The 23,752-nt window shown below is 51.5% G+C and overlaps 2 protein-coding genes across 8 annotated transcripts; one reads left to right on the plus strand and one right to left on the minus strand.

Moving 5' to 3' along the window:
• Nucleotides 1-27: 27 nt before the first annotated feature.
• Nucleotides 28-6,258, minus strand: DPAGT1 (dolichyl-phosphate N-acetylglucosaminephosphotransferase 1). 6 transcript variants are annotated; one of them, XM_030917539.1, is made up of 9 exons: nucleotides 5,654-6,258; nucleotides 5,042-5,324; nucleotides 4,560-4,680; nucleotides 4,173-4,386; nucleotides 3,818-3,964; nucleotides 1,937-2,021; nucleotides 1,382-1,570; nucleotides 983-1,070; nucleotides 28-816 (listed from the first exon to the last, which is right to left on the minus strand). In XM_030917539.1, exons 2-9 carry the CDS (start codon nucleotides 5,200-5,202, stop codon nucleotides 517-519), a joined length of 1,305 nt encoding a protein of 434 aa, XP_030773399.1. In that variant the 5' UTR covers nucleotides 5,203-5,324; nucleotides 5,654-6,258; the 3' UTR covers nucleotides 28-516. The 6 variants fall into 6 exon arrangements, with proteins under 6 accessions (XP_030773399.1, XP_010355258.1, XP_030773400.1 ...); XM_010356956.2 differs by lacking the exon at nucleotides 5,654-6,258 and having other exon boundaries at nucleotides 28-582; nucleotides 661-816; nucleotides 5,042-5,630; XM_030917540.1 differs by lacking the exon at nucleotides 5,654-6,258 and adding an exon at nucleotides 5,421-5,500.
• Nucleotides 6,259-10,901: 4,643 nt separating this feature from the next.
• Nucleotides 10,902-21,723, plus strand: C2CD2L (C2CD2 like). 2 transcript variants are annotated; one of them, XM_010356960.2, is made up of 14 exons: nucleotides 10,902-12,133; nucleotides 14,121-14,216; nucleotides 14,576-14,695; nucleotides 14,866-14,976; nucleotides 15,071-15,187; nucleotides 15,282-15,393; nucleotides 15,540-15,648; nucleotides 16,322-16,386; nucleotides 16,476-16,603; nucleotides 16,693-16,867; nucleotides 17,602-17,703; nucleotides 17,829-17,965; nucleotides 18,056-18,341; nucleotides 20,628-21,723. In XM_010356960.2, the coding sequence occupies exons 1-14, from the start codon at nucleotides 11,780-11,782 to the stop codon at nucleotides 20,837-20,839; spliced, it is 2,124 nt and encodes a 707-aa protein (XP_010355262.2). In that variant the 5' UTR covers nucleotides 10,902-11,779; the 3' UTR covers nucleotides 20,840-21,723. The 2 variants fall into 2 exon arrangements, with proteins under 2 accessions (XP_010355262.2, XP_010355263.2); XM_010356961.2 differs by having other exon boundaries at nucleotides 10,904-12,133; nucleotides 17,832-17,965; nucleotides 20,628-21,716.
• Nucleotides 21,724-23,752: the final 2,029 nt, after the last annotated feature.

The following is a 23,752-nucleotide window of genomic DNA, read 5'->3' on the forward strand; positions in this document are numbered from 1 at the left end:
TGCCCATATAGGAAATATACCTACAGGAACAATAAGAAAAAGACAACACTTTATTGTCTCCATTGAGAGCATGTGGCCCCCTGCTTACTTCTTACTAATCAGAACACTTAATTTACAATCAAATAACAGGTCACTGTGGAGCCTGTGTCCCTAGCCCTGGCCCAAGTTCTATCCCAAAAACCAGTAGTTCCTTGAGAGTCAGGACTCTGAAATGTGACTGTGGATAACTGCAAAAAAAACTGCTGTATCCCACCCTGTGACGCTGCAAAGACAGGATGGAGAGGGAGAGTAGCAAGTTGCAGAAAGTCATAAGTAAAATCCAATCAGTAGACAGTAGGGGGCAAGAAACGCCCAGGATGCCAATGATCACAGGGAAAAGAAAATGCTGAGAACAAAATCTGGAGGAGTATGAAGAGTGAGAGAGGCCTGGGCAAGGAGGCAGTCTGGGACCAGAGAGAGGTCAGCCTGAGTCAGGAATCCTAGAGACTGTGAGGTAAAGGACAATGATCCAGGGACTCAGACATCATAGAAGAGTCGAACGAGCTGATATCGAATGGAGAAGGTGAAGGCACTGCCCAGGATCTGCAAGGAGAAATGGACTGGAGTAAGAATCACGGAGAAAGGGAAACAAGGAGGTATAAACCCAGTCCCCATCCTCACCTGCAGCAGCAGCAGGAGCAATGTGAGGTTTCTCTCATGTATGGGCCCGAAGATTTTAAGTAGCAAGTTGATGAGGGTCATGTTGTTACATTCAGTGAATTCACCATCCCCAGTCTCACTTTGGTGTACTGTCACCAGCCGGAGGCTCTCTGCCACCTGGAGGGACCAGAGGTGAAGAGAACCTCAGCTAATACCTATGCTTTAGGAATGTGGATCTATTTAATGCTTCCAAGTTCCCCTTGGATCTGATGTAGGCCTAGGTTCCCCATTCCTCAAGGTCAGGATGGTAGCCTAGGGCCTTACCTCCTTGTTACCCTGTTACCTTTAAAATAAAGGTGCCCAAGAAAGAGAGGCTCTTGGTCTTGAACTTGGAATAGCTCATCTCCAGTTTGCCTGTCTTGATATTGAGTCTGTGGGGGGAAGACAGCTTCATGTGACTGGGCCACACTATTTGAACCCTCCTCCCTGTGGCTAATCAATAGAAGAGCACTGAATGTGGAGTCAACCTGAGATCTATTTCTGGCTCTGCTGCTTGCTGTTATCAGAACCACTGTGAGTATCAGATGATGCAAATAAATGTGCTTGGAAGTTATAAAGGGTTACTCACATGGAAATAGCCCTTCTTTGGGCCCACTCCCTTTGCACAGCAAATGTATAGGCTGGCATTAGATATCCCAAGTGAAAAGGCTATGATGTCCATTTCAAGCCCCAAAACAGCTACCTGGGTATGCGGTGGCGAGGGCAGGGGATGATATGCAGGAGCTGAGGCAGTGAGTAGAGGAAGTTGAACACCTGGGGCATGAAGAATAGTAGCATGGTCTTGCTGAAGTGTCCCAAGATGCCCACCACGGCAAAGGTCATGCCAGCAAAGTAACAGAAGGTATCTCCCACAAACACCCGTGATGGGTACCTGTGTGGGGGAGAGGATCCGAGCCAGTGGCAACAGGCATTACCCATCCTTTCTCTCACATCACACCCTATGGGCACTGGACTAGCCCTGACCCTAGTTCTGACTTAGAGGAGACTCCAGTTGTGCAGCAACTCTGCAGAATCCAAGGCCCTGAATTCATCTATTCCTGGGGCCTCCACGCACTCATCCCCAACTACTGCTGGGTAGGGAGAAATTTCAGAATACGACCAACTGAAGACACAAAAAACTCCATAGAGGTATGCACAGGTTTAACCTCTCCACCACAAGGTGGGTTATGATAAGGGCCATCTTTGCCATGTGTTCGGGTAGTTTTCCTCTTTTCCCCTTATCCATAGGCCTACTTACCAGTTGTGGTACAGCAATCCCAAAGTGGTGAAAAAAAAGGGTATCATGAAGTAGAGGGAAAAGACATGATCATCCCGACAATCACCTTTGGAAGCAAGGAAGAAAGAAGGGAGAATTAATACCCACTTCTTCTGCATACCTTGGTCCTATTTTTGTCTAAGTTCTGTTTACAGCTGTATCATCCACCTCACCCAAGTCACTTTCAAGAACTCAATACCCCTTTTATGTCACCCAAGGCAATTCCCAATATTCCACCTCTTTCATGCAGCCTTCCAAACTAGTTACTGTCTTAAATTTGGTTTAGCCCATTCTGATGTCAGTTTGGACACCAACTTTACTTCTTAGCTTTGTGACCTTGATCTTGATCATGACACATTTAACTTCTCTAAGTCTGTTTACTCATCTGTAAAACAGGGCTGATTATAACATGTGCCACATAAAACCATTACAAGATTTAAATACGATCATGTTTAAAAAGTACTTAGCTTTAATAAACACTTGTTGATGTCCATCAGCCAAAGACCACTAGAAACACATCTATAGTTCGAAGCTAGGTTTAATGACTTGTAAAAAGGGAGACTTCAGAAACCACACACCATTGGGAACCACGGAATGTCTCAGTAAGAGAGTGTTAGGAGGGGCTTATAGTTTTGGATATTTTGGGAGAGGGTAAAAGAAAGTAGAGTTTTGCTCTGGACTGGGTACTGTTAGAAAGCAGGGCAACAGAACCAGACTCCATCTCAAAAAAAAAAGAAAGCAGGTGTAATTCATGGCTGGGTGCGGTGGCTCACACCTGTAATCCCAGCACTTTGGGAGGCCGAGGCGGGATCACCTGAGGTCTGGAGTTTGAGACCAGCTTGACTAACATGGAGAAACCCTGTCTCTACTAAAAATACAAAACTAGCTGGGCGTGGTGGCACATGCCTGTAATCCCAGCTACTAGGGAGGCTGAGGCAGGAGAATCACTTGAACCTGGGAGGCGGAGGTTGCAGTGAGCCGAGATCGCACCATTGCACTCCAGCCTGGGCAAGAGTGAAACTCTGTCTCGAAAAAAAAAAAAAAAAAAAGAAAAGAAAACAACAATAATTCTATGATCAAGCATTTTAATGTTTATCTAAGAAGTGGTAGGAACTGGCTGGCCGCAGTGGCTCAAGAGTGTCATCCCAGCACTTTGGGAGGCCAAGGCTGACAGATCACTTCGGCCCAGGAGTTCAAGACCAGCCTAGGCAACGTGGTGAAACCCTGTCTCTACAAAAAATACAAAAATTTGCCAGGTGTGGTGGCGCACGCCTGTAGCCCCAGCTACCTGGGAGGCTGGGGCAGGAGAATCGTTTGAGTCAGAGGATGCAGTGAGCTAAGATCGTGCCACTGCTTTCCAGCCTGGGTGACAGAGGGAGACCCTGTCTCAAAACAACAAAAAAAAAGGTGGTAGGAACTGAGTTGTTATTGGAAAGCAACAGCAGTCGCTCATGGCTCATGTTAACGGAGAGAGAGGATCTTGGCCATTTTGTGGGTTGCTCAGTGTTTTTGTGGTTTTATCTGTGCTCAAACAGGATTATAGAGGGAGGGGTCTAGTTTTGGTCTTCCTCCATCATGGTCACAGAATGACCCTGTGTAATGATGAGGTTCTGTGAAACTGTTTATATTCAATGGGAGAAGATCATGGCCTAGCTATTAGTGCCAATCCAGCTATAAATGACAGGGCTGCTATTTTTCTTTCTCACTTTCAATAAATCTGCATTATTTGCAAAGTAAGTAGCCGCCCTTATCTTCTATAATTACTACGCATATTGTTTTTTTCCCCTGAATTTCCCAAAGTCATATATCAGGCCACACCTTTAACATTCAGACTTCTCTCTCCCCACCCCCAATCCCACCTACCTTCCAACTCTACCAGGTTGAAGACAATGATGGAAGCAGAAATGACTAGTGACTGGCCAGCCTCTAGGCCATTAATTCCTGCTAGGATATTGATGGCATTGGTACAGAACACTGCCAGCAGCCCCATGTAGACATAGTACAGGATTCCTGAAGGGAGAGATGGTAGGAAAAGTAGTGCCACCTAGGGGAGGAGGATTTAGAAAAGTGGTGAGGACAGAGGATAGGATGAAGGGCTACCAGAAAGGATCTGGGAAGACACAGAGACAGAAAAGGAACACTTGGAGGAGAATGTGAAGCACCAGGAAAGGTGCCCTGAAGTAGGTGCCATAAGAGCAGCAGTGGCAGGACTACCTACCCAAGTCCAGATGCAGGCCAAGAATTGGGCGGAAGGGCTTCGGCACCACAATGGTCGTGTTGCCAAAGTTGGTGAAATAGACCATGAGGAGAGGTAGTGAGGCAGCTGTGGGTAGCAGCAGCTTATGGCGCCAGCGCAGATTCAGTACATCATCCGCAAAGCCCAGGAAGATCATGCAGCAGATGGCAAGGAGGGCACCTATCAGGGCCACAAACTGGGGGAGGCTTGGGCAGGTCCATGACTCAAGCCTGCTCCCATTTCACCTTTTAAGAATTCTTGTCTTTTCTTATTATTTCTTAACCCCTCCCCACAAGCCCAAATAACACCAATTCTCTCGGTGCCTCCCAGGTCCCAGCCACAGGTAACCACCCCCGCGAACCCACTTACTTCATGGTGGGGGAATGCCTTACACTGCTCCTTCACAAAGCAGTTCAGGAAGGGGAAAGGGATGAAGCAGAAGAGGATGATAAGGAAAACAGCACCGCTGATCACTCCCTGGGATTCTGGGCTGTGGCCCAGCAGCAAGGGGGCGAGGGGGAAGAGGAAAGGGGGCGTGGTCACTCACTAGTGCAGGTGTTACAATAACCCAAAGTGGTCTTCTCATTCCTGGTTTTTTATTTTGGGAAGTGGTGAGGGGGGCGGAGGGAGGAAAGCACCACTGATATACCCAAGTCCCTGATATACCCAAGGTTCTCTACCCATCCTTTCCCCAATGCGAATAAGTTCTGCTCATCACCTCTCCGAGTTCCAGGCTGCCTGGGTTAGTTCTGAGTCTTCACGTGTGGTCAAGCACCCCGGTCCCCGCCCCTGCCCTAGCCACTCCTTCCTTAGCCCTTGCCCCCTGCCCGGACCCGTGTGCCGCTGCTCACATCTGTTGTCGGCTGGTTTTGTTGAGGTCCTGACCACAGAGGCGCGCAGCAATGAAGTGGCCCCGGAAGGCTGGGATGAGGGTGACTGTGGCCACAAATCCCAGCAACGAGACGATCAAATTGACCAGCAGCGGCATGGGCAATTCCGAGAAGGCCCACATGGTGACCGGTCAGGGGCCCGGCTCCGCCGCCTCTTCAGGTAACTGGCAAGCTGAGCAGCAGTCCTGAGGCCTCAGCAGTATGGAGTGGCCGCTCCCCACAGGCAGGCTCTTCCCACACCAATCTGAGTAAAACCCAACAACTCTGACTTGAGCCGCCCTCGGGACCTCAAAGAACCTCTGTAAGGCAACCCAGGTTCTGCCCCGCTGAACCAGCCTACCTACTGTTTCCGCCCGGATTTTGTTCGCTGAACAACTATCACTGCGGAAGGCGGCAGCCGCCATTTTTAATATGGGCACTAGAGGTGGGGGGGGGGGGGGGTGAAAAAGAAGTGTGATTCTAAATTTCATCCTATGTTCGAGAGTAGAATCACCGAGAGAGTATTGGAAACGCAATTAAAGAAAAGCAGCCAAGAACGGATACTTCCCTAACATTATTTTAAAGATGTACTACCCAGAGCGGAAATGCCAGTTGCCCGGTTCCAAGATGAATGCCTCCTTGTACCACGTGTCTGATACAGCTCACATTCCGGTTGCACGTCAGTTTTAGCTCAGTCCGCTTCCGTAGGTCAAGTTTAAAGGGCCCGTACCTTGCCCTTAATCTGGGATGCCTCCGGCTTCAGGAAAATGGCTATTGAAAGGCAGGGGGTGTGGGGAGGAGGGACGATGGTGTAGAGCCGCGCCTGTTCCTTGCAGGAAACCTGTTGCCAACATAGTCAGAAGCCAAGGTAAACACAACTCAGTTCCCGGAAACGCAGCTACGATTTGGAAGGATGGTGTAAATTCTGAAGCGTAGATCCTTGAAAAGCCCCTCCCACTCTGTTTTTCTTGTCCTCGATCCTTGTATTTTTTTCTCAGCATCCCACCCACCTTCTGCACCAGCTGTAGCAGTTAGTTGCCCGGCAACCCAGCGCAGCACTTCACTCAGGGATTGGGAGTACCCTCAGGTCTTGGATTTAACTCGGGACTTCAGCTTGGCCCAGGATCCATTGTATTTAGCGCCCACAAGGAGGAGACGGAGATTTCCAGGCTGAGGCTTTGAAAAGAGCTAAGGAGGACAGAGGAATCAGACCCGCAACTGACTTCCTGTGAGTCTGAGGAACTCCCAGTCAGGTTTCTTCCTGTAGGTCACTGTGCATTTTGCTTGGCCTCCTGCAGGTCGCTGTGCATTTTGCTTGGCCTGTTCCCCTACAAACAACAATTAGCCAGCTGTTTTGTTTTTTTGTTTTTCTTTTTGAGATGGAGTTTCGCTCTTGTTGGCCAGGCTGGAGTGCAATGACGCGATCTCGGCTCACTGCAACCTCCACCTCCCAGGGTCAAGCGATTCTCCTGCCTCAGCCTCCCGAGTAGCTGGGATTACAGGCATGCGCCACCACGCCCGGCTAATTTTGTATTTTTAGTAGAGACGGGGGTTTCTCCATTTTGGTCAGGCTGGTCTCGAACTCTTGACCTCAGGCGATCTGCCCGCCTCGGCCTCCCAAAATGCTGGGATTACAGGCCTGAGCCACCACGCCCAGCCAGTTCACCAGCATCTTTTTTGGGGGGGGGACAGAGTCTCGCTCTGTCGCCCAGGCTGGAGTGCAGTGGCCGGATCTCAGCTCACTGCAAGCTCCACCTCCCGGGTTTACGCCGTTCTCCTGCCTCAGCCTCCTGAGTAGCTGGGACTACAGGCGTCCGCCACCTCGCCCGCCTAGTTTTTTTTTTGTATGTTTTAGTGGAGATGGGGGTTTCACCGTGTTAGCCAGGATGATCTCGATCTGCCGACCTCGTGATCCGCCTGTCTCGGCCTCCCAAAGTGCAGGGATTACAGGCTTGAGCCACCGTGCCCGGCCACCAGCATCTTTATTACCTTTCATTCCCCCACAGTCTCTTAGGTGGTAAATGATTTCCATTCGTCAGAGAGGAAGTCACCACCAGTGAGTTAGGGAAAGGACTCCAATAGCCTAGCACTTTGTCCACTCTTCCCTCTATGGCATGTTCCAGGAGTCAGGGTCATATTGACTCTTTTTAAGCTGAAGATAGTTCCTTTTTTCCCTCAAAATCAAATGTGAGGCCGGGCCTGGTGGCTCACATCTGTAATCCCAGCACTTTGGGAGGTGAAGGTGGGTGGCTCACTTGAGGTCAGGAGTTCAAGACCAGCCTGGCCAACACGGTGAAACCCCATCTCTGCTGAAAATACAAAAATTAGCCGGGCGTGGTGGCACATGCCCGTAATCCCAGCTACTCAGGAGGCTGAGGCAGAAGGATCGCTTGAACCCGGGATATGGAGGTTGCAGTGAGCCGAAATCATGCCACTGCACCCCAGCCTGGGCAACATAGGGAAACTCTGTCTCAAAACAAGCAAACAAACAAACTCAGATGTGAAATGGCTTTTCTACTTGAAAATGGCTCTAATTAACAACAAAAACCCAGATATGTATAAAATACATAAATTCTCATAATTTACTTGCTAGTATTCCACCAGATTTTCAGTACTTATCCCACTGCTATTATTTTTCTGTGTGTGTGTTGTGTGTATGCACGTGTGCCCCTCTTGAACTAGAAACTCCCAGGAGGCAAGTGTTTTCTCTTCCACAGGGTGTCCCCATGGGGCTAAAAACACAGACATCTGTGTACAAGGCAGGCATCATCACACGTAATGAGGCTGAGTCTGAAAGAAGCACTGAGGTGCATATGGAGGGAGCAATCAGTTGTGACCACAGTAAGTGGTCTTGAGGAACAGAAGTATCATTTCAGTAGATTATAAGAGCAGAAGGACCTTTCACAGGCGGCGACAGTGAGACGCCAGAAGCAGGTGGAAAGGATGAGCTTGTGGGATCCCAGAGGAGGCAGCATTCAGTTATCCTGTTGATGATGAGTATACTGAGACTCCCTGGAGGTCTGAGAGCCAGTCTGTATCTATTTCCTTTTTTATTAGGAGGCCAATCCTAATAAATCTTCCTTCCCAGCCTGGTATTGGGAAGCTTTGTCTCTTTCTTCTCCAGAGATCATTAGCCCTCCCTACCATCACCCTCCTGGGGAGGGCGGGAGGACATAATCAAAGACAAGAGATACTAAGGATTCATCATCCACATATACAAGTTACCATCAGAAAATGGTTACTAAGATGCTTGTCAGATAATCTGAGTATTTTTGTTCCCATGATGGTAAAGGCCCAGTTGATTATCAGACTAATCAGAAGGAGAAACAAACACATGATTTTTGGCTTCACTTGAAGTTGTGTGCCTTTCCTGGTAAAAGTTCAAAGCATTTTCCTGAATGCTGAAGCAGGCCCTAGAATTCAGAGACCAGCTGACTTGTCAGTGGCCCTGGACTGAGCAGACAGTGTTTGAGATGCACATCTCTTCTAAGTAGCCCTGAGTGGCTCCCAATGAGCAAGGTCAATCCACTAAATCTGATTGCTAGACAAAGCCTGTCCCAAAAATGTTTCATAGTGCCACAAAGACAATGAGACCCCTCTGTATAGTCTGGGGCTGTGACACTTGCAGGACTCTATCTGTGGCTCTGTCCAGACAGCTGAATCACTCTTTTTCCTTTTCCTCCCACCTCTCCTCTCTTAGTCTGGAAAAAAAGTTGTTAATTAAAAGCAAGCCCCAGGATTTCCCATTCCACTGGTATGGCATGAATGATATTTCAAAAGACAGAAATGGCATAGAAATTCTCTTCTGTTAGACCCCCTTTTTTTTTTGAGACGGAGTAGCCCAAGCTGGAGTGCAATGGCGCCATCTCAGCTCACTGCAACCTCCGCCTCCCAGGTTCACACCATTCTCCTGCCTCAGCCTCCCTAGTAGCTGGGACTACAGGCACCCGCCAACACGCCTGGCTAATTTTTGTATTTTTAGTAGAGACGGGGTTTCACCATGTTAGCCAGGATGGTCTCGATCTCCTGACCTCGTGATTCGCCCGCCTCAGCCTCCCAAAGTGCTGGGATTACAGGCGTGAGCCACCATGCCCGGCTAGACTTCTTAAAATTACAAAGTTTGTTAATCCCTACTATGTGCATAGGAAGCTCTTCAGTACGGTGGAGGATACAAACTGATATAATTGTAGTTGCTTGTCCCCAAGGAGTCTACCTCAGCATATTTAGAGCATCTTGGTTGAATTTGAGGGAAGAGAGATGACTAAGACATGGTTCCCACCCCTAGGCAGCTTCCTGATGAATGGAAAAAGCAGACATATAAACAATCAGCTAGACTCTAAAGCAGAATGAAGTAAGTGCTAGATGTCCAAGTAATGGATGAAAGAGGGAGGGCTAGGCTGGGTGCAGTGGCGGGAGGATCACCTGAGGTCAGGAGTTCGAGATCAGCCTGGCCAACATGGTGAAACCCTGTCTCTACTAAAAATAACAAAAATTAGCCAGGCATGATGGCGCATGCCTGTAGTCCCAACTACTTGGGAGGCTGAGGCAGGAGAATCACTCGAACCTAGGAGGTGGAGGTTGCAGTGAGCTAAGATCTCGCCACTGCACACCAGTCTGGGCAACAGTGACTCTGTCTCAAAAAAAGAAAAAAAAAAGGAAAAAAAAGAGGGAGGACTAACTAGGGAGACTCATGTAAGACTGAATTGTGAAGCAGCATCTGGCAGCATAGGACCAAGCACTCAGTGGAGAAGTTAAGGGAATAAATCAAAGAAGTCGGAGAATGGAGATCACTGGGGTTCTGAGGGTTCCTGAAGGATTCTTGGGGAAAGAGGGTCTTCATAGGGAAACCTCCTACCTGGACAACTTCCTGCATAACCTGCTCCCCTAAACCCTAACTGCTCTCCCCACTGACAGCTTCCTCCTGCATCCCTGGGTTCTGACCCTGAGTTCTCTCCTCCCTTGATTTCATGCCTTCTCCTCCCTTTGAGATTAGAAACCCAGACTCTAGGAATCTCCACTGATTTGGCAGTCCAGTGACAGTACATGGGCAGGCCACAGGAGGTTACTTCATTCATCCCCACCTCTCCCCATCATTCCTTACAGGGAAATCCAGGGACCCCCAGCCTACCCCACCACCTCCTCTGGCTCAGACAAACCTGTTGCTGACCTGTCAGGTTCTACCTAGCCCTGCAACCTCACACTTTAGAAGGCATTGTTTATTCTCTTATTTTCCTGTGCTCGTTCCTCAGACAACTATTTGGGTTTGCGAGAAAGATACTTAACACCTTTCCATCCTACCTCTTTAAGAAAGGGACTGTGTGCCAAAGACCTTCCCACATGTATGAAGAAGGGGCTCTTGGGAGAACGTTAATTCCCACAGGATTCCTTTGAATCCTTTTGCAGGTATTTCCTTCCCCTGTCCTCAGCAAGCATTGATGAGCCCCAGTCCTGTAGAGGTTGAATCAACTCATTGAGTCTAGGAAAAGATGGCTCCTGAGGCCAGAGGTTGGGCAGTGTACCTACAGCACCATTTCTTGGGAGCTTGTTGGGATATCACATACTTGGAGTGGCAAGGTCTTGTGGCTGAATCTATTCAGTCCAGTGCTACATTGCCAGCTCCCCTGTCATTACCACCCCCTCTGCACGTGCTCCATAGGCAGGAGCTGTTACTATGGAAATATATTATTTTTAAAAACAGACACACAGCCTGGGCTTGGGAATCTCCAGAACAAACCTACACGGGCAAGTAGGTTAATGGGGCTATTTCTGGGTCCAAGCTCCAAGAGGAAGGAGGGTGATGATGGTGGGGGGAACTCAAAATTCGGCGTTCTACTCGCAACCTCTCCCAGCTTAAGGTTCTGCTTTCTCTCTGTTGACATCAGCTGAACCTCTGCCAGACACTTCTATCTGGGAGTGATGTTCTGCACCTTCTTACCCTGGGCCTCGCTTCCCCCAGGAAATGGGAAGCTAGAAGTCGCTGAGTCTGAGGGTGTTGGGAGAAAGGGGCGGTGATTTCCACAGGGGTCACCTCCTTCTTAACCTCACAGGCGTCCGACCTGTGGAAATCTAACAAGCACAGGGGAAAGCAAAGGCAGGATCTTAGGTAAGTGAAGTTACTCTTGCCTTGAGCTGAGTGTGGGAGCACCGCGATTGCAAGATGGGGCGAGGTGATCAAAGATCCCGCCTATTTTCAACCCCGGAACCTCCTCCGCTGGCTGCTTGCCCTCCCGCCCTCCTCCAGCGAGGTAGCGCCAGGCTGTCGTGGCCCCGCCCGGCGCGGGTGCGGCTCCTTTAAGGGCGGGTGGGGGCGGGGCGCCGGCCGTGTTGTCAGTGTCAGCTCTGCGCACGCAGCCCTCCCGGAGCCGGTGCCGGCCCGCGAGCCCCAGGGTCTTTGCAGACCAGTCCTCTACCGGGTCCGGCGGGGCCCGAGCGGTGGGAGGAGTCGGGCACTGACCGGCGACTAACTAGGGTCCGACTGCTGACCAAGGTAGAAGGGACCCGGACCACGGAGACAGAGACCCCGGCGTCGCGACCCCGGAGGACCTCCTCTCCTCGCTCTGTGGCACACACTAGTCCTGGGCACTTAACCGCGGAGAGCCCCCGACCCTGCGCGCCCAGCCCCGGGGGAGCCCGCCCCCGCCCCGCGGCCAGCCCGGGCCATGCTCCCCCGGGGTAGCGGCTGAGCCTCAGCCGGGACCGGGACCGGAGCCCGCGCAGAGCATGGATCTGGGCTGGGGGCAGCGGGACGTGGGCTGGGTGGCCCTGCTGATCCTCTTCGCAGCCTCGCTGCTCACGGTGTTCGCCTGGCTGCTGCAATATGCCCGGGGCTTGTGGCTGGCGCGGGCCCGCGGGGACCGGGGCCCGGGACCCGCCTTAGCCGGGGAACCCGCGGGTTCCCTGCGGGAGCTCGGCGTGTGGCGCTCGCTGCTGCGGCTGCGGGCGACTCGGGCTGGCGCCGCCGAGGAACCAGGAGTCCGGGGCCTCCTGGCGTCACTCTTCGCCTTCAAGTCTTTCCGGGAGAACTGGCAGCGGGCTTGGGTGCGAGCGCTGAACGAGCAGGCCTGCAGGAACGGGGTGAGTTGGACCAAGCGCTTGGGTGGTCCCTTCAGCCTTTCCTTCCAGGGGAGGGACTGACTGCTCATGCTAGGAGGCCAGTTGGGGGTGGGCATTAACGGGGGAACCCTATGGCTTCTCTTCCCCTCCCGGATCAGAGAAAAGGGTACCGCTAAGGCTGGTGGTTGTAGAAATCCAACTGGGTTCCCAGACCTCCATTTCTGTGGGCAAGGTACTCTGGCTCCAAACCCATGCACAAGTTGCTGTTCTCATAGCAACGCTAATCCCTGTGCTTGAGGGCACTTCCGCCTTGCCTGGGTGCTGGTTGTGTTGGGGCGTGGGAGACAGGTGCACCTGCAGAAGGAATTTGCCTGCTTCTCATGCCACCACACCCATTTAACATTTCATGCCCCAAATCCCTGGTGTGGTCAGGCAGATCCCCAAGGAACCTGAATCACTCCCCTACCCCACAGTAATTTCACTGCTACAGTCAAACACATCTTCCATGCTGGCCTGTGGTTCGTTGGGGGGGTGGGGGAGTGTTCAGGTGGAGAGCAGATTGACAGTGCCCTTACCAGTAGATGAGCTTGCAGCTGCCCCTTGAGGGTCAGTCACAAACCAGTCCAGCCTACTTCCTCCCATTGCACCATGGGCATCTGGCCTCCCAGGAAGTGGGGCAGGAAGCGTGGTCATGAGACGGAGATAAGGTGGGAGGTAGAAGTCTCTCTTTTCTGGAGCTCCCTCCCATCCTGGCCCAGCAATCTCTCCTTGCTCTCACAGTCCATCAGCTCCTTGCTCAGAGGGTTCTCTTTTTCCAGTCACTGTGAATTTGGAGGCTTTACCTTACTAGTTCCCCAGATGCCTGGAAACAGAAATGGCCACAAGAAATTGCTCTGTTTCCTCTGTCCAGCTGGCGGGCTGAAAGCCAGATGGCATCTGTCAGTTAATACCTTGCACCCACCTCTTCATCCAACTCTCCCTGTACCTTGTCCTTTGGTCAGAAGCAACTCCCTAGGATAGCTGACTCAGCTGGACATTGGCCTCCCTTGCAGAGGGTGGGGAGATTGAGGTTTCAAGCATCTATCTCCCCATCTTCCTTGGCCTAGCCTTTGAATGAGACAGCTACCAGAGCAAAGGAGTTGGCTTCCCCTGGTTTGCCAGGCAAATGAACCCTGTGGATTTGTTTCTTCCATCTCAAGACCCAAGGAAGAGTTGCCAGCCAATTCTGTGCTCCTTCCTCAATTCTGTGTCCGCACTGCTCTCCATCCAGGTGGGGCTGCGGTAGGTTGCTTCCATTACTGTGGAAGAATTAGGGAGCAGCTCTTTTGAGATCTAAGCAGCTTTCTGCTCTCTAATACCTTCCTGCTATCTGCCCTGAGGAATTAGCCAGGCCCCTGGACTCTTGAGTCCTCTGAGCTTGTATCTTTTCCCAGTCCCCCGGTACAGATCCCCAAGGCCATGCTAGTCTTCATCTCCAAGAATATGAAGCATCATATTCTTGAGCCTCCACATCCTATTTGTTTGGAAGAAGGCTTAGCTTCATTTCTCCAGCTCTTATCTTGGACAAGGTGGCTCTACCACCTTTACCCGTGGCTTAGCCCTTTCCCTCTCTGCCCAGCTATTATATATAGGTGGCAACCAGCACCTTAACTTTTTTCTATGTACACCTTTTTTAGGTGTAGGGTAGGGGATGAAAGGGATGGTGGCGAGAAGAAGAAGGAAGCTCCTGGTATTCCAGGAGGAAACCAGGGTCTTCAGCTCAAGGTGATCTAGCCTCTGAGGTGGACTAACGCCCCATTGCTCAGTGACTCCTAGCAGCTACAGGTCCCTGGAGAGGCAGGCTTTGAGGGGACTACCTCCTGTCCTAAAGCCCTGAGCCAAGGAGGGGCCAGAAGCCAGCCTGCAGCTGAGGCCTCTGCAATGGCAGAGTCCAGCCAGCAACTGAGCAGGCCAGCCCTGTGGGGGGCAGCTCCAGAAACCTGATCCTGTGCCCACATTACTCCTTCAGAGCTCCATCCAAATCGCCTTTGAGGAGGTGCCCCAACTCCCACCCAGAGCCAGCATCAGTCATGTGACCTGCGTAGACCAATCTGAGCATACCATGGTAAGGGTCTGATGGACACTGCTGTCTTTGGGGTCCAAAAAGGACTGATCCCAAGGGCTCCCTTTAGTCCAGAGGTTCTTAACCTGGAGTCTGTGAATGCCTTATGGATCTAAGGATTGACTTCAGGAAGTCTGAGAATCCCATTGAAGTTATGCGCAAAATGTTGGATGTGTGTTTATCTGCATTTTTCTGGGGAGAGGAGTCTTTGGCGTTTATCTGATTCTTTTAGGGAGTTATGATCCTGAAAACATGAAGTCTCTAGGAAAATGGAAGTGGGGAGGGGTCTGCTGAACTATTATAGGGCAGGACAAAGTAGGGCAAGCACCTGACCCACATCTGACCCACCTCGCGGGTCTCAGGTGCTGCGTTGCCAGCTCTTTGCTGAGGAGGTGCGGTTCCCAGTCTCTGTGACCCAGCAGTCCCCCGCTGCCGTCTCCATGGAGACCTACCACGTCACTCTGACACTGCCACCAACACAGGTAGAAGGGGATGTGGGAAACTGAGTTGGGCAGGGGGCGGTTCCATTGGCTCGGCTTCTTCCATTTGTTTCCTCTCTGGGATGGAATTCAGGAAGGGAGGATCCTCAGGAATTAGGAGTCCTTGGGGGAAATGGGGCAAGTCAGTCCAGTCACTTTGTTCCTGTCCATAGTTGGAAGTCAACCTGGAGGAAATCCCTGGTGAGGGGCTGCTCATATCATGGGCCTTCACTGATCGCCCAGATCTCAGCCTAACGGTGCTTCCCAAGCTGCAGGCCAGGGAGGTAAGGAGGCAGGGGTGGCAGAGAAGAGGCAGAACAGGGAGGGAGGCAGAGGTGGGGGATCCACCTCCTTGTTGTTCCCTTCTCCTCTCTGCAGAGAGGTGAGGAACAAGTAGAGCTCTCCACAATTGAGGAACTGATCAAGGATGCCATAGTCAGCACCCAGCCAGCCATGATGGTCAACCTCAGGGCGTGCTCTGCCCCAGGAGGCCTGGTGAGTTGGCACCCAAAGCAAAAGATTTGCATGCACCTTGTTCCCAGCGTGCTATGTCAGGATTCTTGCTTTTTGGACCTTCTTCTGTTCTTAGGTACCCAGTGAGAAGCCACCCATGTTGCCCCAGGCTCAGCCAGCCATTCCCAGACCTACCCGGTTATTCCTACGGCAGCTTCGGGCATCTCACTTGGGAAATGAGCTGGAAGGTGAGAGCTAGCAGTGGCTGTGGGACTGCCAAGGCTATGGCTGGTTGCAGGTGCTCTCTGCCCCTCTGCCAAGGGTACAGCCTCTTTATTCTGCAGTGACTTCCCATCTTTGATCTGAGCATCTTCTAACTTCTGGTTCCTCCCAGGCACCGAGGAACTGTGCTGTGTAGCTGAACTTGATAACCCCATGCAGCAGAAGTGGACCAAGCCCGCAAGGGCTGGACCCGAGGTGGAGTGGACAGAAGACCTGGCACTGTAAGGAGTAACTCTGCCCTGACCCCATGCTCCAGAGCAGAAAGGATCAAACCTTTCCAGCACAGCCCTTGCAGGAATCAGCTCTTGTTTTCAGTAGCCTTTGGTGTGAGCCCCTATTGTATGCCAGGTCCTGGCGTGGGTCTTAGGGATACAGACTTGACCCCCACCCCTGGGTCAATGACACGCTTGAGGCAGAGACGGGTGTAAACAAAGAAGATGGTGTAACCGCTCCAGTTGAGGTTTATATAATGTGCCATTGCAGTGCCTAGGTCGGGGGGAGATTAATTCCCATGAGGGAATAAAGATCAGAGTAGGCTTCATGGAGGAGATGGCATTTAAACCACACTTTAGAGCAAGAGTAGGATTTCATCAGAGTGTGAAAGTATTCTCAGCAGAGGGAAGAGCTGGAGCAAATGAAAGAGGGTGGCTTGCAACTGAGAGACTGGCAAGACAGGAGGAGCAGGGCCAGGGAGGATTTGAATGCACAGCTAAGGAGCATGGTTCCCACTCAGGCCCTGTCCCTTTCTCTTGGGATGAGAGAGAATTTGGGATTGGAGCATTTGTGCCGTTTTATTTATGTACACAGCGCTCTGCCTCTGGCCTGTGATCCACTCAAGTGTGGCTTCAGCTTGCTAATCTTCCCCTTCCTGCCCCATCTCCTCTTGTCCCACAGGGATCTGGGCCCCCAGAGCCGGGAGCTGACCCTCAAAGTGCTGAGGAGCAGCAGCTGTGGAGACAGTGAGTGAGGGGCGGGAGGGGCACCCCTGGGTGGGTGCAGAGTGGAGCCTGGCCGTGGGCCCAGCTCACAGTGCCATCCCTTTTCCCAGCCGAACTCCTAGGCCAGGCCACACTGCCTGTGGGCTCCCCCTCCAGACCACTTTCTCGAAGACAGGTGTGCCCACTCACCCCAGGGCCAGGGAAAGCCCTGGGACCAGCAGCCACCATGGCAGTGGAGGTAAGAAGCTGACCCCTGGGGGAGTAGGAGGACACAGGGGATGGGCAGTCTCTGAGGCTCTGCCTCTTCTCTCTCCCACCCCTGGGCAGCTTCAGTACGAGGAGGGCTCTCCCCGGAACCTGGGTACTCCCACCTCCTCCACTCCACGCCCCAGCATCACACCTACCAAGAAGATTGAGCTTGACCGGACCATCATGCCCGATGGCACCATTGTCACCACAGTCACCACCGTCCAGTCCCGGCCCCGTATAGATGGCAAATTAGGTAAAGAGAAGGAGCCTGGGAGCCCAGCTCTAACCAGGGGCCTGGGACTGCAGACCCAAGGCGGGACAGTGAAAGAGGAGAGAAAGCCTTAATTCCAACTCCCCCTGTTTTCAGACATTCTATTCCAGTCCTACCACATCTTCCTCCCAATCTTTGTCTCTTTCAAACTTTCTCTTCTGCAATTTCCCCAGGAATTCCTCTCACTCTGCCACCCTTCTGGATCCTCGTGCCCCTCCTCACACAGGACTGTTGCACTCCCACCTTCCAGCTTCCCCTCTGGCTTTTCACAGGTGTCCTTAGCCCTAGCTGACTATAATTGTCCATCCTGCTACCCTCAGCCCTCCAGTACCCCCTGGGTTCCTCCAGCAAACCCAGAGGCCTCTGTGGCATTTCTGCCCCACTCATTGGGCCCCCATGGTACTTCGGCCATTATAGGGGCCCCCATGGAATTGCCCCAACCTCAGGGGACCCCAGTACCCCCACTGTCCCCCCTCCATATTTTCATAGCATCTCCCCACACCCTCAGCAGGCCCTGTGGCACTTTCCTACACTCCCATTAGCTCCTGGGGTGTCTTTTAGTCCCCACGGCATCTTCTTAATCACCCTTGTGATTAACCACCCCTCAATCATTCTTGCCCTCTGAGTCACCCAAAGTCTGCATCTCAACAAAGACAGTAGGGGTGGGGGCCACTCTGAAGCACCTCCCAGCTCACTGACCCTCCCCCACCCACCAGACTCCCCCTCCCGCTCCCCGTCCAAGGTGGAGGTGACCGAGAAGACAACGACTGTGCTGAGTGAGAGCAGTGGCCCCAGCAATGCCTCCCATAGCAGCAGCCGTGAGTGGGGAATGGGGTGCATGAGTGTGGGTTGGCCCTGGTGCCCCAGCATTAAAAAGTACTCTGAGTTCCAATCCAAGAAAGAGCCAGGGAGAAGTCAGGTTATCCATCCTTTGCACCCCCAGCAGGGGACAGCCACCTTTCCAACGGCTTGGACCCTGTAGCAGAGACAGCGATTCGCCAGCTGACAGAGCCCAGCGGGCGGGCGGCCAAGAAGACACCCACCAAGCGCAGCACTCTCATCATCTCCGGTGTTTCCAAGGTAACAGGGCTCCAGGGAGAGGAGCTGGGATGGGGAGAAAGCCCTAATGAGTCGGTACTCCTGCCCATTTAAACTCGTCCCTCCTGCCAGGTGCCCATTGCTCAGGACGAGTTGGCACTATCCCTGGGCTATGCAGCATCCCTGGAAGCCTCAATGCAGGATGATGCAGGGACCAGCGGAGGTCCCTCTTCACCTCCCTCAGACCCACCAGCCATGTCTCCAGGACCCCTAGATGCCCTCTCTAGTCCCACAAGTGTCCAGGAAGCAGATGAGACAACCCGTTCGGATATTTCTGAGAGGCCATCTGTGGATGACGTTGAGTCGGAAACGGGGTCCACTGGTGCCCTGGAGACCCGCAGCCTCAAGGATCACAAAGGTAGGGGGACATTGGCAGGGTGCCCCTCATCTCTTCTTTTATACAGGGTGCCTTCTCTTCTCCCCTAAGAGACAGCTGGAGTTCCCAGCCTAGTTCAGCCAAGCTAGCCTAGAGGAGGGAACTTGGTGCCTTGGTTCCTGGCCTAGATTTGACATGCTTGTGATAGGAAGGGATGCCAAATTATTTCCCTTTACCTCCATTGTTCTTTCTTCCTGAGTCTAAGTGCCAGTTTTCCTGCCCTTTAAAAAAAAAATTATAAAAATTTATTCCCAGGCAGGGCGTAGTGGCTCACGCCGGCACTTTGGGAGGCCGAGGCAGGTGGATTACCTGAGTACAGGAGTTCAAGACTAGCCTGGGCAACATGGCAAGACCTCGTCTCTACTAAAAATACAATAAATTGCCCTGGTATAGTGGCACGCACCTGTAATCTCATCTACTCAGGGGGCTGAGGTGGGAGGATTCCTTGAGCCTGGGAGGTTGAGGTTCAAGGAGGTTGAGGCAGTGAGCCATGATTGTGCCATTGCACTCCAGCCTGGGTGACAGAGTGAGACCCTGTCTCAAAAAAAAAAAATTTTTTTCCGTGGTCGGGCGCGGTGGCTCATGCCTGTAATCCTAGCACTTTGGGAGGCCAAAGTGGGTGGATCACGAGGTCAAGAGGTCAAGACCAGCCTGGCCAACATGGGGAAACCCCGTCTCTACTAAAAATACAAAAATTAGCCAGGCTTGGTTGCAGGCGCCTGTATTCCCAGCTACCCGGGAGGCTGAGGCAGGAGAATTGCTTGAAGCGGTGGGGCGGAGGTTGCAGTGAGCCGAGATCATGACACTGCACTCCAGCCTGGGTGACAAAGTGAGACTCTGTCTCAAAAAAAAAAAAAAAAATTCTTCCCTTTCATTCTGCACCCTCTCCCCCATGAGTATAAGAAATCCTGCCCCAGGTTGGCCGGGCGCGGTGGCTCAAGCCTGTAATCCCAGCACTTTGGGAGGCCGAGACGGGTGGATCACGAGGTCAGGAGATCGAGACCATCCTGGCTAACCCAGTGAAACCCCGTCTCTACTAAAAAATACAAAAAAACTAGCCGGGCGAGGTGGCGGGCGCCTGTAGTCCCAGCTACTCGGGAGGCTGAGGCAGGAGAATGGCGTAAACCCGGGAGGCGGAGCTTGCAGTGAGCCAAGATCCAGTCACTGCACTCCAGCCTGGGCGACAGAGCGAGACTCCGTCTCAAAAAAAAAAAAAAAAAAAAAAAAGGAAATCCTACCCCAGGCCAACCCTTGGAGTGTCCTCTGGCAGCAAGACAGGCTGTGACCAGTGGTGGTAGTTCTTCTAACTTTAAAAGTTGAGAGGCTCACCCTAAAACATCTTCATTCCTCTACCAGTGAGACTATCAACCATGGATCGATCTATTTTTTTTTTTTTTTTGAGACGGAGTTTCGCTGTGTCGCCCAGGCTGGAGTGCAGTGGCCGGATCTCAGCTCACTGCAAACTCCGCCTCCCGGGTTCCCGCCATTCTCCCGCCTCAGCCTCCGAGTAGCTGGGACTACAGGCGCCCGCCACCTCGCCCGGCTAGTTTTTTGTATTTTTAGTAGAGACGGGGTTTCACCTTGTTAGCCAGGAGGGTCTCGATCTCCTGACCTCGTGATCCACCCGCCTCGGCCTCCCAAAGTGCTGGGATTACAGGCTTGAGCCACCGCGCCCGGCCATGGATTGATCTATTTTTTAAGCCTGCATCACTTCTTGAGATAATGAGGTTTCTACCTCCAAAGCCTGCTGGGTGGGCACCTTGCTCATTATACTGATTCTGAATTTACCTCTTTGAAGTTTCTAGATGCACCACTTCCTGCTCACAGCCTGGAATTCGGTTAACAAGTCAGTGTCAACCCACCTTTCCCTTCATGATTTATAGGCTTTTGGGAGTACCTTCTGGTAGCTTTTGTCTTCCCATAGGAAAGAGGCCCAATCCCAGTTTGTCCTCACAAAGCAGCCAACCCCGTGATAACTCTTTTGCAGGCAGAGTTAGGAGTGAACACAGATCTCCACAAGTACCACGATTTTTGCCTCAGGAAGGATAAAGCACATGTTTGTTTATGCTTTCGTTTTCTTTTTTCTTTTTTTCCACGAAGCCTTTTGGAGAAGTATGTTTCTGCTTTTTTTCCTGAGGAAGCCTGGCTTCTGGGCCACGGGACTGATCCTGTCCACATCCTCGATCCCTCCATTCTCGGTCGTGTCTCTGCCCCGTCTCACCCCACCCCGTGCCCCTCTGTGCCTTAGTTTCCCCTCTTCCCCTGCAGTGAGTTTCCTGCGCAGCGGCACTAAGCTCATCTTCCGCCGGAGGCCTCGACAGAAGGAAGCTGGCCTGAGCCAATCACACGATGACCTCTCCAACGCAACGGCCACGCCCAGTGTCCGAAAGAAGGCTGGCAGCTTTTCTCGCCGCCTTATCAAGCGCTTTTCTTTCAAATCCAAACCCAAGGCCAATGGTAACCCCAGCCCCCAGCTCTGAGGATCCTCCTCACTTCCTGAGCTAGGAAAGGGCACAAGTTCTCTCAGCCCATTCCCCACCTCCCCTTCCATACCCCTTCCTGGATCTCCAGCGCCTGGGCCAGGAAAGTCCTCTGGGTTCTAGGAAGCCCTGTCCACCCTGGGCCACGGGGCCGGTTGGAAGGATATTTGGAACGGGAAGCACATGAGAGATGGGCGCCCGTTGCCGAGGACATAGACGAGGGACTGGTGGCTGGGAGGGAGAGAAGGGCCCTGTCTGGCATGTGTGGGCATTCCCCAGAAGCGTTTGCCTCCTGCTGAGCCTGGTCCCTGAGTAGAGTCCCAGGGTGCTCAGCTCTTCAGCTGACCCTTCCTCCCTTATTTATTCTCTTTTCTATTTATATGTGTGGCTTAGGACCCTCCGTGAACAGATGATAGAGGGCATCTCTCCTAGGTGACCCTTCTTTTCTGTCCCAGGAGGGTGGGTAATTCCCTTCAGGATGGGGCTCCCACACCTCCCTCAGGTCCCCACTCAGACCAGCACCAGTGTCTGCCTCCGAGAATGTTGGCAGCTCACAGACAGCAGGGCCGGCCCGGGATGGGGGGCAGGTACTCCCCACCTTTCTGCCTCCCTTCCTGCTCCTCATCCCTCCCTCCCCCTTTATTACCGTTTTTTGTACTTGATGCCTTCTCTGTGAGCAGTGGCTCTGTGGGAAGGAGGGAGCCGGGAGCCTGCTGGGAAGCCTTCCCCAGAGAGATGGCTTTAGGGGCTTTATTTAAAGACTGTGATGATGGAGCCACGCAAGGCTGCACCTCTGTGTGTCGGGAGATGATGATGATGATGTCCATTGCTGTGTGATGGCTTGGAATTTAATTTATTAAAGTCAAATTGGAGTTTATAAACTGGACAACTGGTTATCCTTTGAAAGGCAGTAGGCAGCCAAGCTGTGACATGGATGGTGTGGGAGGATGAGAGACAGGGGTCCGGATAATGAGGTTGGGTAGATGACACACATTGTGGATCTGCGAAGAAGTTCCTGCAGGGAAGAAGGGGCATGCAGAGAAAGGATGGAAGAGACAGGAGGCTCTGGAATGTGAAATTGTAGCAAAAAAGTCAATCGACTAGTACAGGTTAGTCTTCATTCCCCTTTCTGGAACAGGCTCCTCCTTCTAGGATGTAATGGAGATCAGAGCTTGGACCCTATAACTAGACTGCCTGCCTGGGTTTGAGTCCCAGCTCCTCTAATTACTTGTGTGACCTTGGGCAAGTTATGTAACCTCTAAGTGCCTCAGTTTTCTCATCTGTAAAATGGGAACTTCAGTCATCATAGCTATCATTTGGCTGTGGATGAGAAGTAAATGAAGTGCTGAGTAAGTGTTAACTGTTGCCTCAGAAGAAACTGGGAGGGGGAAGTCTTAGAAGTGTTTCAACATAGAAAAGCTCTCATTCTGAAATGTGGGCAAATTTCAGGGATTGATAGATCCTAGCAAACTCTTGTGTCCCTGGTTCCTGTGCTTGGGATCTTATACAGGACTTGAACCAGGTAAGCTGCTACAGGATATTGGGCAGAATGCAGGACCAGGAAGCAAGAAAACCGAGTCTGCCACAAACAAACCAAGTGATCTTGAGCAAGCAACTTCTCCTTTGGGGACCTCAACTTCCTCATCTCTAAAATAAAGGTGACCTGGATAATCATTCAGTTCACTTCCAGCCTTGACATCCTATGACTACCTACATCTCAGGGTGTTTAGGGCACATGCCTTTGGGTAGATAGCATGTGGAAATTGTTACTATTCCCCATGTTCCTGTCCACACTGTTAACCAAATATGAGATATCTGAGAAGAATGGAGAGTATAGATATTTGTTTCTTTTTTCAATTAGATAATTTAATTTTATATATTTGGGGGCACAAGTGCAGGTTTCTTTTTGTGTGTGTGTGTGTGTTTTTTTTTTTTTTTTTTTTTTTGAGACAGTGTCTCACTCTGTCTCCCAGGCTGAAGTGCAGTGGTGCGATCTTGGCTCACTGCAACCTCCGCCTCCCCGGTTCAAGCGATTCTCCTGCCTCAGCCTCCCGAGCATCTGGGATTACAGGGACGTGCTACCACACCCGGCTAATTTTTGGATTTTTAGTAGAGCCAGGGTTTCACTATGTTGGCCAGGGTGGTCTCAAACTCCTGACCTCAAGTGATCCACCCACCTCAGCCTCCCAAAGTGCTGGGATTACAGGCGTGAGCCACCACGCCCGGCCTAGTGCAGGTTTCTTACATGCACATATTGCATGCATAGGGGCGAAGTCTGGGCTTTTTTTAGTGTACACATCGCCCAAATAGTGAACATCATACCCAATAGGTAGTTTTTCAACCCCCACCCTCCTTCCCTTCTCACTTTTCATAGTCTCCGATGTCTTTTATTCCACTCTGTATGTCCATGTATACCCATTATTTAGCTCCCACTTATAAGTGAGAATATGCCATATTTGACTTTCTGTTTCTGAGTTATTTCACTGAGGATAATGGTCTCTGGTTCCATCCATGTTGCTGGAAAACACATGATTTCATTCTTTTTTATGGCTGAGTAGTATTCCACTGTGTGTGTGTGTGTTAGGAGGTGATCATGATGTTCATTGCTGTGTGAGTGTGATAGCTTGGAATTTAATTTATTAAAGTCAAGTTGGAGTTTATAAACTGCATTTTATCACTCACTACATTTGCTACATTTTCTTTATCCAATCCTCCATTGATGGACACATCGATTTGGTTGATTTTTATATAGTGAAATGTTCAATTCTAGGTCATGAAAATTCAGAGAGATTTCTCAAGCTGTTTCCCCTAATCTAAGAAATGTAACTCTAGTGGTTCACAGAGGAACAGTTTTTCTACCAGTATGACACGACAGCCAAACACAATGAACTTGTGATTGCACAAGAAACTTTT

The sequence above is a fragment of the Rhinopithecus roxellana genome, chromosome 15 (genome assembly GCF_007565055.1).
Source record: "Rhinopithecus roxellana isolate Shanxi Qingling chromosome 15, ASM756505v1, whole genome shotgun sequence".
Taxonomy (NCBI): Eukaryota; Metazoa; Chordata; class Mammalia; order Primates; family Cercopithecidae; genus Rhinopithecus; species Rhinopithecus roxellana.

Coding starts and splice junctions, on each gene's coding strand:
- DPAGT1 (XM_030917539.1), bottom strand. CDS start 5,202: ATGTGGGCCTTCTCGGAATTGCCCATGCCGCTGCTGGTCAATTTGATC. Junction 4,681..5,041: donor AAAACCAGCCGACAACAGAT/GTGAGCAGCGGC, acceptor GCTGGGCCACAG/CCCAGAATCCCAGGGAGTGA. Junction 1,071..1,381: donor CCTCGCCACCGCATACCCAG/GTAGCTGTTTTG, acceptor TTCCCCCCACAG/ACTCAATATCAAGACAGGCA.
- C2CD2L (XM_010356960.2), top strand. CDS start 11,780: ATGGATCTGGGCTGGGGGCAGCGGGACGTGGGCTGGGTGGCCCTGCTG. Junction 14,696..14,865: donor TGACACTGCCACCAACACAG/GTAGAAGGGGAT, acceptor TCCTGTCCATAG/TTGGAAGTCAACCTGGAGGA. Junction 18,342..20,627: donor CAGCCTCAAGGATCACAAAG/GTAGGGGGACAT, acceptor CTTCCCCTGCAG/TGAGTTTCCTGCGCAGCGGC.